This window comes from Diceros bicornis, chromosome 37 (genome assembly GCF_020826845.1).
Source record: "Diceros bicornis minor isolate mBicDic1 chromosome 37, mDicBic1.mat.cur, whole genome shotgun sequence".
NCBI lineage: Eukaryota > Metazoa > Chordata > Mammalia > Perissodactyla > Rhinocerotidae > Diceros > Diceros bicornis.
The window spans coordinates 23,594,916-23,608,703 of record NC_080776.1 but is presented as its reverse complement, the minus strand read 5'-3'; the positions used below and the strand labels follow the sequence as shown (position 1 = coordinate 23,608,703).

General features: G+C 41.8%; 1 protein-coding gene across 12 annotated transcripts in view; it reads right to left on the bottom strand.

Annotated features, from left to right (window-relative positions):
• AGAP1 (ArfGAP with GTPase domain, ankyrin repeat and PH domain 1) overlaps positions 1-13,788 on the bottom strand; it is a 561,575-nt gene that overhangs the window by 187,208 nt on the left and 360,579 nt on the right. For all 12 annotated transcript variants that reach the window (XR_009217063.1, XM_058533270.1, XM_058533272.1 and 9 more), the window contains one exon: positions 2,815-2,983. Coding sequence is in view for 11 of the 12 variants with exons in the window: in XM_058533270.1 (XP_058389253.1) it covers positions 2,815-2,983 (169 nt within the window). In the remaining variant the exon portion in view is untranslated. The remainder of the gene's footprint in view (positions 1-2,814; positions 2,984-13,788) is intronic.

The following is a 13,788-nucleotide window of genomic DNA, read 5'->3' as shown; positions in this document are numbered from 1 at the left end:
ATGTGTCACGCACAAAGATTTCGGTATATGCATGTATCGGGTCTATGTGAATGGAAAAGTTACTAGAAGGGAAGGCACAAAACATTGATCTAATCCAATAACATTGAGATAAGAAGAAAAATCAAAAAGAAAAGGAAGCATAAAAACATGTCCAGTTAATCCAGAGCTCTAAAACAAAACAGCAGAATTCAAACGCGTCGAGAATGAAGGATAAGGTTAACTAGCATGTTAAGTTCTTTGGCAAAAAGCTCTAAAATAACTAATACCTATTTTTAGCTAAAAGCCCATCAATTAAAAGTAGCATCAATTTGCTTCAAATTAAATTTGTTGTGTTGGAATTCTTCACGTGCGCACTCTATGAATGACCGAATGGAGGGTCACTCTTCCTGGATACTGGCCGATGATGTCACTTGCCTGCTGAGATGAGGGTACCACATCCCTGAGCACTGCCATGACCAGGAAGCACTTGCTTCCCCTGAATTGGTACTGTGCTCCCAAGGATGTCATATCCCTACTTCCATGTCCCCACTTGCAATCCAAAGAAGAGGGAAAATTGGCCAGGCTCCCTGGATGGGGATTAACCTGGTCTAGGGTTGAAAGGATGTGCTGTAATAAACTCAGGGTGTGACTACAGAAAACGGATTTCAATCATGCCCACAACCCTCCCCTTCACCCAATAGCAAGAGTCTTAAGGAGAATGAGGCTGAGCACTGAAAACTCACTCTCTTAGCCGAGGACCATGACATAACCCACTCCATGGGATGTGATAATGTTTATACGGCATTTTGTCTGTTCTGTTATCAAACATCACATTTCCCTTAGGACAACAAGTGGCAGTTGAGCACCAAAGAACACAAGTCTTAAGGTTAAGAAGTTCAAACTCCAAATCTTGCATACCCAGCACTTCATCAAATCATCAGGCTCTTCCCTCACCCTATGTGCTTGGTGAGTTCCCATCCTTTCCTCACACCCAGCACAGGCAACCCCCAAGTCCTGAAGCCTTGCCCCACCTCCTGGGGTAGAGCCGACCACATCACCACCAGGCCTTCACGCCCTCTTACGTACCCCCACTATGGCCTGCCGCACAGCACTGCATTTACTTGTCTACTTGTGTCCTTCCCACCTCCCAAAGGGTGAGATCCTTGAGGGTGGGGATTATGTCTTATTCTTCAGTGTCCCCAAAGCTCAGGACTGTGTTTGGCACACATTAGAAACTCCATAAGTGTGTGCTGACTTGAATAAATAAATGGATAGATGTGACACGATAGGTTAGACAGGAAAGTGGAAAATTAGCCAGTTATTAGGCGACCGCCTTATGTTCTGAAGGTCAGAGACTCTGTATTCATGCACGCACGATTCCTGGCAAAGAACAGGTACTTAATAAATATTCTTTGAGTAAATAAAGTATTGAAGACATTAGCTTTTTATTTACTATAGAAATTTTTTTTTCTTGGGCACTTCTCTCTCTTCCCATCCCATAGCATTAGCACACCATCCTGAAAAGGAAAATACCATGTATGCCTTGGAAGGAAGGTCAGCAGGTCATAAGAGGCCACGCAACATGAACTTATCACCTTTCTGGAATGAACTGATGTCTGTTAGCAGAAAGCCCAGTTTTATTTTGATTAGTAACAACAGCTGACGTTTGTATTGTACTTTATGAGTTTCCCAGCACTTCCATACGTGTTATGTCACCTGCCATCACATCTCTGTGACACACGTAGTCCAGGCAAGATCAGCCTAATGTGGTGGCATAGCACCGTTAAATTACCTGCCCAATGCCATGCAGCAACAATAGCAGAACCCAGGCTGGTGGACCCCAAATTCTGTTTCCTTTTTATTATCTTGCTTTCGCCAACCAATGTCATTTATGCCACAGGACTGCAGGGTCAGCATGATCCCTTTTTAAAAGCACTTAACATTTCAGAGAAAAATGCAGCACCTTTAAGAAGCAGACACACACACTAGAAATGACTGCAGAACAGAAATCTCTTTTGAGAAGATTAGATGTAGGTTGGAGAGAAGAAAGGAACTTTTTGTCGGAAAAAACAATTAAAATTTGTGAAGGGATTGCATACGTTGAAAGAGTTTGAGTTTGTTAGTGGGAAGATTCAAGTAGTTCTTAACACTTTTTCTCTGATAAGCAATCATGGGAAGGTTAAAGCCAGCACAGCATCATTTGCCAAGACTCTAAATAAAAATGAACCATGACACTTTCAATGGCTCACAATTGCACACCAAGGCCAGGAATTTCCACACCTCTAATTTTGAGAAAACACTAACGTCCTCTGATCCTGAACGAAAACCAAATTCTCCTTTAAAAGTGAATAAAGAAAACTAAAGTTGTGTCAAAGAATAACATAATAGTTACAACATAAAACCGACAGAATTTAAATTTTATCTAAAGCCACTTGTTTCCTTTAAATCTTGCTCCAAATGTCTTTTCTACTTTTATACACAGAGTCACTACAAATTAGTTAATACTAATCCTTGCTACTTTAACAATTAATTCACGTTTTTTAGAAGGCCTTTAAATCCTCAACCACGTGTAAAACTCTATTTTCAACGATCAGCCCTGGGAAAACCTAGTGGTACTGTGACTCAAAGTACCACCATTTGCTGTCGGCAGTCATGGAACCCACTGGTGTAGAGGAAACGATCATCCACAGAAGAGATGAGTCTTCTAAACCTTAAGCTACAATGTAACAGTTAAGGTCTCCACTTAACTGAAAGAGCTCAACACCATCCTCCAGCCAACACCATCTACTGCTGCCGCCATACCTGATTTCTTTAGCATGTCAGCGCTAAGCTTACCTGAATTTGGTGAGATGTGTAAACTGCTCATGTCCTTGGACAGGCCATTGGCTTTAGGGCTGGAGATAGGCGCACAGGCTGACGTGGCTCGGGGTGGCCTCTTCCCTGGTACTTTCACAGTGGTTCTCAGAAGATCAATCTCTTTACCATGAACATTCTGCATGTAATCCTGTTCAAAACGTTAAACATCCAAGAGAGATTAAAAAGAAGGCCTTTTACAATCTAGGACAAGGGGTTCTGTTAGACATCAGGAGTTGTAATCCTATGACCCTTCCACTGTGGCAAGCGCTTTAAAAATAATGAGGTTCTGATCTGTCTGGTACTGGTGACATCATCATTATACCGAAATCAGAGCTCTGCCTCTATGTCCTAAACTAACCCAGGCCCTGGAAATACAAGGAGACACAGTAGATGCTTCCATCAAGGGGGGTTATAAACCAGCTGAAGAACTAAGTATGCACAGGAAATCATATTTTTTGAACTGCTGCTTATGAGATGGCACCTTAGGAACTTGGGCTGTCCCTGTAAGTTTCAGGTAAAATTCCATGGAGTAGAAACTATTTTGTAAAACCTTTCTGTCTCAGACGGCAATACCATTAAACATCTAGACAACACTGAAGCTGTTCGGTGGGAACTCAGGAAAAAACTAAGTAAAAGATCAAGCATCTTATTCAGGACCAGGAAGATGTCTGAGGGGTCGGTGGTATGGTGCTGAAAAAGCATGGAGATCATGGATGGAGGCATAATAGCTGGATGTTAAAAAAAGAAGTACATTATTTGGTACTCAAGTGTTATGTTTCTCCAAGTGGTGCACTTTACTCAGAAAAAGTATCTTGCTGTTCTGTATGCTTCGGAGGCGAATGGCTAGCAGTTATCAGGCAACCATAGGGAAGCCTAGGTAGACAGTGAAATTCTTGGTGCAGTCACTCAGCAACTCAGTGTGGAGTAAAACAATACCTAAGAATTGTCTGGTGGGTAGGGAAAGGGGAGAAGACAACAGAGAGCCAGGGTGAGGGGCCTACTGGCAAATTAGGAGTTACGACCCTTTTGTGCATTTTTTGGGCAATGAGTCTCCTTGTCTCTGTAGACATATTATTAAATCGACATCGCACATTAAGAAAGGATATATTCTAAATTGCTCTTGGGTAAAAAAACTTTTCAAGTGTTTTAAGACTAGGCAGGAAATGAAATAAACAGATTCCTTCTTGGCACAATCTTGGTGGACTCTTTAGAATATAAAGGGAAAAACCAATAAATTTGTATTTGGTATAAGCAATTAAGTTCAAGTCAATGTAATTTTAGAACTGCCAAACAAACCAGGGTGTGGGCTGCAAGGGATGCAGGGAGGTTGGAAGAGTGAGCTGTTTGCTTGTAACTGCCAACCAACAGAGTCAATGGATGCCGAAAGAACTAGAGAAAGTTCCAGAAGCAAGGTGCAAGGGATGGAGGCCCCCACCTGTGGAACGAGGAAAGTTGGCCAAGTGTATTGAGGAAGCTTCAGGTGGCCTAGAGAGTAGCATGGAAGCCAAGAGAAGGATCCCAGTGGCTTCCAGGAAATAGGCTGTGGATCTTTCAATTGCAGGACAATGTCCACATCCCAGCAGGTGAAGGGGTTGAGAAGCAGTCATTGGTTTATTTATGAGCAGGAAGTTTGCTGATAGAAGGAATGATACAAAAAGGAACCCAAAGTACAAGATTCCAATATAGGGCAAGGAACCCAAACGTGGGTCCTCGGGACAGATAGCACGAGGGAGCTGCCTTCTCTCCACCATCTGTGGGAGGGATGGCCAGCCTTGAGGGTCAAGAGCAGAGACCTCACCCCACAACCCAAGCAATTAGAGGTGGGGCTGCATGGGAGCCAATCCTGACTCAGGAAAGAGGGTGGATGAATTCTCAACAGAGGAGGAAGGGCAGGAAGACAAACTCCATAACGTGAGGGCTTGGCCACGTTGGGGGAGACGTTCTGATGGAGATGACAGAACTCTAGAAGGTTCACCAAGCACCCAGGAGGAAACAATGCTTCAGGATCCCTGGCGACTTCCTAAGGACAGAGCTCAATGGCCATTCCTGGTGCAGAACAAAAGCTCAAAAAGCCAAGGCTAGAACAAGGAGGAACATGGGACTGAAGACAAATGGAGACAGGATCAGAAGCTGCACCACAGTGGGGGCAAATTCAGACCAGCTCTTCAGAAGGAGGGGAGAGGCTGGGCCTTCCTCAGCAGATGATAAACCATCCAGAGAGAAATACCTGCACCCACACATCTGCTATCAGTCAGGGAAGCCAGAAGCAGAGGCACAGATCCACTCTGGGCTGGGGGAGCTGTGCATCTAATATCCCAGGGCAGCTCAGGGAGGGAGGCCCTGGCGTTCACAGGGCAGGCTGGCTGGAGTCGGCCATCTTGGAGGAGACCTGTGGGATTGGGGAAGGGGAGGGCTGTATCAGACCAGGAACAGACTGAAGTTTCCACATGGAAGTCAAGATGCTTGGAAAACTCCCCAAAATATAACTAACTATGAGAAAAGCTGTGGCTTTGAAAGGATGTAGACCAAAGATGGAAAGAAAGTTCTCATCACTAAATTAAATTGAAGGATAAGGCCGACTGGAAGAAATATAGGAAGTCTCATGACCAAGCTCATCATGAGGATGGTGAACATCAAAGGAGAAGTGTTCTCTGGTTAGTGTAGGGCTAACGGTCAAGGTCATTTAAAAAAAAAAATAAAAGCTGTTCTTAAGCATCTTTAATTCACTTCCATTAATATTCAACCAAAGGATGCAACCCCAAGTTTCAAAACCAAAGTTAAGGCTTGTAAATAATGAATTCCTTCTTGCATAGTTACTCCTTTAAAAATATCAACTTGCTATAACTTTCTTCTTTAATGCCAATTCTTAACAAATTAAAATACAATAACAGGAGTGTAATTGAGCATTTATTGCTTATGGGCTCTAAAATGAGGCTAATCAGATAGTGACTGAGCCTCAGCATGGGCTCTTTTAATAGGCATGTTTCAACATACAATAACCAGGATATTTTATTTAAAATTATTATAGAAATGTACCAACTGTCTGCTTTGGATTTGAACGCGCCCAGGGAACACATTTATCTTTGGCTCAGCATGGGCCAGGGGATCTGTTTTCCTGCCTGAGTTGGGTGCTGAAACTTCAGAAGAGCTAGTTCTAAAAAGTAAGGCCATGAATATTTGGCAATTCTTCTATTTCAAGCCACCACAATTTTGACAAACTTTACGAAACGCGTTTCCTATTCCATAAAAGCCCTTCGACGCGGTAGCTCAGAAACAGGTAGAATGTAGACACACGAGTCTGGGGCTTCTGGTTTTTCCCAAGGGAAACAATACTGAGTTTTCTGTTGTTGAAAGAACTCATCCTTTTCATCTCTCGCCAGCTTGGTACTTGAGGAATTAAAGCTATAGCCGCTAAACAACGTCACCTCCTCAGAAGTGGGATGTACAGCCTGGTGGGTCTGAGGTAGGGACCTCGCTGGGTGAGATAAGGACAGCAAGCTTGATTTTGATATGCAAATATTACAGATACTACCCTTCTCTGCGTTCTTTGCAGAAAATGCTGATCGAAGATAAAAGGGGAAAAAACCCTTTAACAAGACCTGAGGGTAATTCAAAGCCACGTACTTTTAAACAGCACTTAACAAGTCCCTGGGGCCCACTCAAGAGCCAGTCCCCCCAGAGGTGCCATCTCTTGCCCCTCAACAGCTTGAAAAAGTAGTAATTGCAAACCTATTTGCATTTTTCTTCTCAAGTTGTCCATGCACATCATGCAGATTATTTTTTCCAAGCAGGCACCGGAGCAAAGGGACCCGTTCCCGAATGTGTCGCTACCTCTGTAACTGCATCACGTCCCCCTGCAACCCTGCTCCGGCACCTTTACCATCCCTTGTTTTTTACATTTCGCTCCTAATTATGTTGCATCTATTGCTGTACACTTAATTAGCTGCATTAATGTGATTTCTTTTCACATAGTCAAGCAATTAAGAGCTATGATTGAGTTTCATTCAATTAGCCTCAACAAACATGCTAATTGATGTCCCAGATGCAAATGAGGTGCAATGAGAGAAACCTGCTAGCAATTGAGAGCCATGTCAGAGACCCACAGCTTTCAGCTTGCTGACAGCAGCACAGCTTAACGTGGATCCCACCTTCTGTGGGGCTGCCTTCGGAGAGGGCCGCCGAGTCATTAGTGCCTCTGTGTACCAGATCCCTCCTGATTCAGAGAATTAATTGATTCGCTGCTGTACAACGTTGTCCTAAAATCTCAGTTACGCATTACCAGGACCGGGAGGTCATCAACTGGGTAACCCTGTGCTCTGGCAAGGAGAGGGGTATAAGATCCTCATCAAAATATTGCATGAGGCTACTAAAAAAACTCACAGGAGTTCTCCCCAAAATTGCAAAGGGAAAGGAGTGTCTGTCTTGTCCTGGCGATCCTTGAGCCCTCGATGTGCGTGATGGCCTGTACAGTTCTTAGTAAATGGTGAGTTCATCTTAGTCAGCTCTGGGGCATTTGGCACTTCAAGTTAAGCTCAAAATACAGCAATCCATCAATAGTCCCTAAAAATACTCTTAGTATATTGATTCTCACTGCCTCTCATCTGGCTGTTACCTTTGGCTGTCTGGTGAGAGATGGTTTGCTTGATGTGTTCGTAGGGGCACCAAAAGCAGTTAACAAGATCTTAAGGCTAAACTGAAATGCATAAATGATATGACTGGCATCTCAAAATTAGATCAACAGAATAAAACACACACTTCGAAACTCAAATCTCTTCCTGTGTAGACAATGCACCCAACATCACTCCTATTTTACACATATTTTAAAGAAGTACTAAGACTCCTCATTTCCATAATTCAGTGACGGAAAAAATAACAGAAATCTTTGTTCCAATTAGGTTTTCCCAATAAGTTCTAGTTTCTAACTGTATATAAATGTTGAGAAATTTAACATTTTATATTAATATGTAATATTCTAAGTCAGACAACTGTTAGGACATACTGATATCTGCTTTGGCCTTTCTGCCATGGGCAATCTAATTGGGTTTTTCCTCTTTGCATAATCTAGTTTAGCAGTCCTCAAAGTGTGGCCTTAACACCCTATCCGGGAGTTCACAGGTTCAATACCATTTGCAAAACAATTCCAAGACACCATTTGCCTTTTTCACTGTGTTGAAATTTGCTTTGATGGTATAAAAGTGATAGCGGGCAAAACTGCTGGCTCCACGGCATGACTCAAGGCAATGCCAGTACAGTCATGCGTTGTTTAACAACAGGGATACATTCTGAGAAATGTGTCATTAGGCAATTTCGTCATTCTGCGAACATCATAGAGTGTACTTACACACACCTAGGTGGTATAGCCTACTACACACCTAGGCTACATGGTAGTAATCTTATGGGACCTCAGTCGTAAATGTGGTCCATGGTTGACAGAAACATTGTTATATGGCACATGACTGTAGTCACTGTATTACTCACTGCCATGCTCTCTAAATAAAAACAAACAAAAACAGTTTCACTTAAGAATGTTCCTAATAAACCAGAAAAAAGCTACTGATTTTTAAAAATTTCAACCCTTGAGTATGTGGTCTTTTAATTTTCTGGATGATGACATGGAAAGTATACATAAAACATTTCTGCTGCATCCTGAAGGCTGATGCTTATCTTGCAAAAAGCACTTCTGCAATTGTTTAAGTTGCAAGCTGAACTAGCCACTCTTTTGCTGGGACAACATTTTTACCTGAAAGAATGACTATGTCAGACATTAACTATGGTTATTCAGTCTTGGGTACTGGGCAGATATTTCCTTGAAAATGAACAAATGAACAATGCCAGGAAAACAGCTGACAGTATTTGTGGCCAGTGATAAAATCTGAGCTTCCCAGCGACTATGTGAATTTTGAAAACTTGTATCTCTCACCATGAGCTTGACATCTTCCAAATACTTAAAAGACTTTTCTGGCAAGATTGGTAGTGATATAAATCAATGTGATTTTGGATATTACATGAAGAAAAGTGTTAGCATTTGGAAATCTGCATACCTCAGTTAAACAGCATTTTTGAAATGACCAACGCATGGTGTCACATGCGTGGATGAAAGGCTACTCAAAATGCAGGACAATTCACTGGACTGTAACGTAGCAGAGGAGGAAAAATTTAGTGACGTCACTTCTGATTCCACACTGCATTCCTCAGCTTTAAGAAACTGTCACATGTCGAGTTTTGGTGTAGTATCTAAGAAGAACAGCCACAATGATCTGAAATGGCTACTGAAATACTGCTCCCTCTTCTAATCCTCTATCTCTACAGGGTGAGAGTTTCTTCACATACTTTAACAGAACAACATATCGCAACAGACGGAAGGCAGAAGCACATATGACAATCTAGTTTTCTTTATTAAGCCAGCCGTCAAAGAGCTTTGAAAAAATGCATTATTTTACATTTTTTTCTCTTCCCATGATTTTCTTTTGGAAAATGTATTTTTCATAAAAATGTTATTCATGTAATAATATTACATAATGGGTGGTTTATTATTATTTTAAATGAATTATATGAGTATTTCAAGATTTTCTCAGTTTTCATTTCTACCATGATAAATATCAATAGACAGAATCCACAGAAACAAAAACTCTTTTGGGTTCCTCAGTAATTTTTAAGAAGGTTAAGGGGTCCTGAGGCCAAAAGGTTTGAGAACCACTAGTCTAGGTTAACGTCCACAAAACAGCCCCGGGCTCTGTGAGTCTGACTTATGCAGACACCTGGAGGAAGAAGACAAGAGCTGGACTGATGCAAAGACATGAGGAATGCTCTTCAGATTTCTCTGTCTTCTCCAGGAGGAAGGGAATGACTCATTATTCCCTGTTTTCGGAACACTTCATGAAGGTCTGGGTTCAAAGAGGAAGCAGTAGTTTGCAGAAGCTCTATTTTTAAAAACCATTACTTCTAGGCTCAAAAAAAAAGTATGTAAGAGAAGCCATTGTTAGATGTACTGCTTTTCCCAAACTCCATTTAATACTGTTTTCAAAGGAAACAAGTCTATAAAGACATACATCATATCACCCATTCAAAGAGACGAAGCAAATGCTCAAGTCCAACATTTATGAATCATAAACAATAGTCTCAATCATAGTCACAGGCACAGAGGAAAGCGACACCCTAAAAAGACTATGAAAATATCATAAAACTATGAAAAAATCTTCTAGCCATGTTCTTTCAGACCATATTACTCAAAGAAAACAATTTCTCCTTCTCTCCAAAGGATCGTAGTCACAATAGCAGGGTAGGAGGCAACTTTAAAGTGAAAAACCCTATGAGAAATAATTTTGTTTCCCAGGACAGCCAGTGTTTCATTTTCAGAGCTGCCGAAGTGTTCAAAGACCACCTGACCAATGTTTGTATGGGTACGTCAGTGTGACGTGTGCCTACCACAGGAAGACGGTACCTGGCAAATTGGATGTCAAATGGTGACTGAGGCAAAGGCTACGGTTATGAGCTGATTACTTAATAAATGCTTTATTGGGCCTGGGTAATTACATAAGACATGGTAAAAGGGAGAGTTGGTGAAGCATCATGAGGGGTCAGAGGTGGCATGCTTCACAGACAACGGAGAGCTCCGACACCCCAGCCAGGGCCAATCTCTCCAGTCCACGTGCTGCAGGGCCTAGCACCCAACATGTGTGGGCAAAAGTCCAACATTAGCCCAGGGGGCCAGGTTATTCTAATATAAATCAAAATAGCAGAAAATTCCAAATTGAATTATGAATATACCTTTTGCTTCTCGATTGTATCTGTCTTGATTGACCTAGTAGATTGAGCCTTACACTGCAAGAAAGATTTTTCTCATTTTAGGTTAAATTGAATATTACCCAGTTGTAACCCATGCGTGCTCCAACCTAGCCCGTACAAAATGAATGTGTCGGGCCTGAAAACGGCTTACTGTCTTCTCAGTCACTGTAGGCCTCTTCCAAAGGCAAGCATGAGTGAAATTTTATGACAATGAACTTCAAGGAGCCAGCACCATTCCTCGGCTGTACGGGTATTTTAATAATTAAATATGGCTTGAAACAACTGGACCAGTAGTAGACCTGGGAAATTTTGAGTTATATAGGAATGTTCACCATAATGATATTAGATCTACGGGAAGCTCTTTAAAGCTTCCGATTCCTTGGGATGAATGTGCTAGAATATGCAGCACTTAAAGAGAAAGATTTTTTAAGACAGAAGAGCATACACATCTGTCCTCTGAGGGCACTAATGATTCTACGCCTTTTCTTCTGTCATTTGACCCAACGTAGGACAGAAAAACTCCCACTTCGGTTTTTGCCCATCACAAAATTTAAGCACTTCTTCCAATTTTAATCTTTCACTAGGCCTCTTTATTTTTTCCTGATGCGTTGCTTTTACAGGAGTTATTCTGTTTTCTTAACACTCCTGCCCGCCAAGGTGGTTTACGGTAATATAGTCAGATTCATTTCACACGAATAGCAGTCAGTTCACCAATTACCATAATTTTCTGGTTTCCTAAACTAAGGAAGTCTGCAAAAGACAGAGTCAGCTTCCTCCTGGCCAGAGGATGCCTCAGGGTGAGAGCGCCAGGGATCCAACCTCTATTCCTTAGGAGTTGGGTGCGTGGGGCATGCTGCTTCTTCATTCTGGGTCCCCATTTCCACATCTTTAAAATTAGGGATAATCACACTTCTTGCCTCCTGGGATTGTTGTCACTATTAACTGAGATAATATACGAAGTGCTTAAAAGAGTGCCACAGCCCTCGACAAATGATGGCTCTTCCTACTCTTCTCCAATCAAACTACTGAAATATCTGCCCTCTGATTTTATGTCAGTCTTTCCTGAGCTAAAGGTGTTGTTCCCACTTGAGGTAGCAATTCTGACATGATAAGCCATTAGAAGTGACCTGCAAAGCTATTTTTCATTTCGCAACAGAGGGAAAAAAAAATTGTCCTCTGCGAACGTGTGACATTTTCTTCTTCTTTTTCTCCCCCTCCTCCTTTTTTCTTTCTTTCTTTTGGGGGGCTAGTGGGGGAGGCATGGATATGGTAGTCAGACATTTTTATTGCAAAATGCCGTCTGGAAAAGATGCAAAACAAAATCACTAAGATGCAAGGGAGAGAAATCGGGGGAAAACAAAAGGCCCCCTTCCCTTTGCTTATTGAGTTCAAAGGCATAACATGCAGCGCCCTGCAGCAAATGGGAAGCTACACTAATTTTAAAGCCATAAAACGCTATCAAGTGCCCTGCGGGGCAGGACTACACTGAAGCTAGTGGCACCTAAATAAGACATGGTTCATTTACTTCGCAGCTTAGCCTAATGTAATCATCAGCGGATTTTTAGCCTTGAGTTGTAACAGGCAAATAGCCGATGCGGCAGAGGCGGCGCTCCCAGCCATCGACGGGGCCGTCGCTAGATTGCTGTTGATTAGAAAATTTTTCAGTTTTGACAAGCACTTAATGAACATAAATCGCACCTTGATTGGTTTCCATTTGGGGCCAAAGGCACACCTGAGAAGAGGCTAGCCTCTCCATCGCCACCCTTCCCTTCCTTGCAAGACCGTGGCAACAAGCCGGCAATCGGGTTATGAGCCATAGAAGAAAATATTTATAAAACGTAATAATGAAATTCAATTTCTTAGTAGAAGTGGAAGGACATTTCCTCATGACCCCCCACGTCCATCGTCTCCCACAGAGAGTTCTCGGTGGCGACTTGCTGTCAGTGAGGAACACAGACGGTTTTGATTTATTAACCCTTTGCAAGAATTTCCGGCCACAATTAGCAACACTGAAAAGGCCAAAAATGGAAAACAAAATAATTCAGATTGGGTACATAGGATGAAACATCATGCTGCGTACTGATGAGACAATGTCCCATGGACTCCACTAGAATCTCAAAGACTCAAATCCACAAGCTATACGGTGAAATCTGTATATTTACAAAAACACACAGACTTTTTTTTTTTTTTAATTTAGAAAAGCAAGAAAACAGAAGAATTTTTCAATGTGGAAAAAAATAGGTTAGGTAAGATCTAGGATATTTGGTGGTTTAATTTTTATAGAGATATGAACAATTTATTTTCCCTGGTCTCGCCCTATTTACAGTCACTCTGTGTTATCAACATCAAGACAACTTGTACCACAGTGAGCACACATTTTGGCCATTTTATTTTAAATCTAAACACTTTCCAAACCCTGAGGGCTATATTAAATAAACAAGGAATTTCTTAGGCAGAAATAAGACTTTGATGAAGAATTTAACTTTTTGGTGTCTGTGCCACAGGTATGAGTTTTTCAGTGGTCATTTTTTCTAACAAAAGTCGTAGATAGTCCCTGAAAATATTTATACAACCACGGCAGTATCATTCCATGGGTTTAAGATCATTGATATATGGGAGAAACAATTTATCATACTATCTGATAGTGGTTGGATGAATGCCAAAAATACTTCCCAGGTCACCGGATGCACAGAGGGCAGCCTCCTCCATTCTGGGAAGACACTGGGCAAACACAGACAGAGCTGTGTTTTCATACCACATGGGTTCTCGATCATCATTCAGGTTATTAAACCTCCATCATCCACTGTGTTCATGACCAGGGCTAACAAATTTCTCAGTGGTTTCTCTCAACCAGGGCCCTGGTTAAGGCTAGATGTCTTTAAAATTCAGCCATCCTCTATAGTTCTCCCATGTTGTAGTTTTTACATTAAAATCTCAAGCTCCAAAGAGCTATTTGTACACCGATGTTCACGGCAGCATCACTCACAGTCGCCAAGAGGAGGACGCGGTCCAGAAGTCCACCCACGGATGAATGAATAAACAAAATGAAGTATGCATAGATATATGATGGTATTGTATGTATACAATGGAAGATTATTCAGCCCTAACAAGGAAGGAAATGCTACAACATGGAGGAATCTTGAAGATATTATGGTAACTGAAATAAGC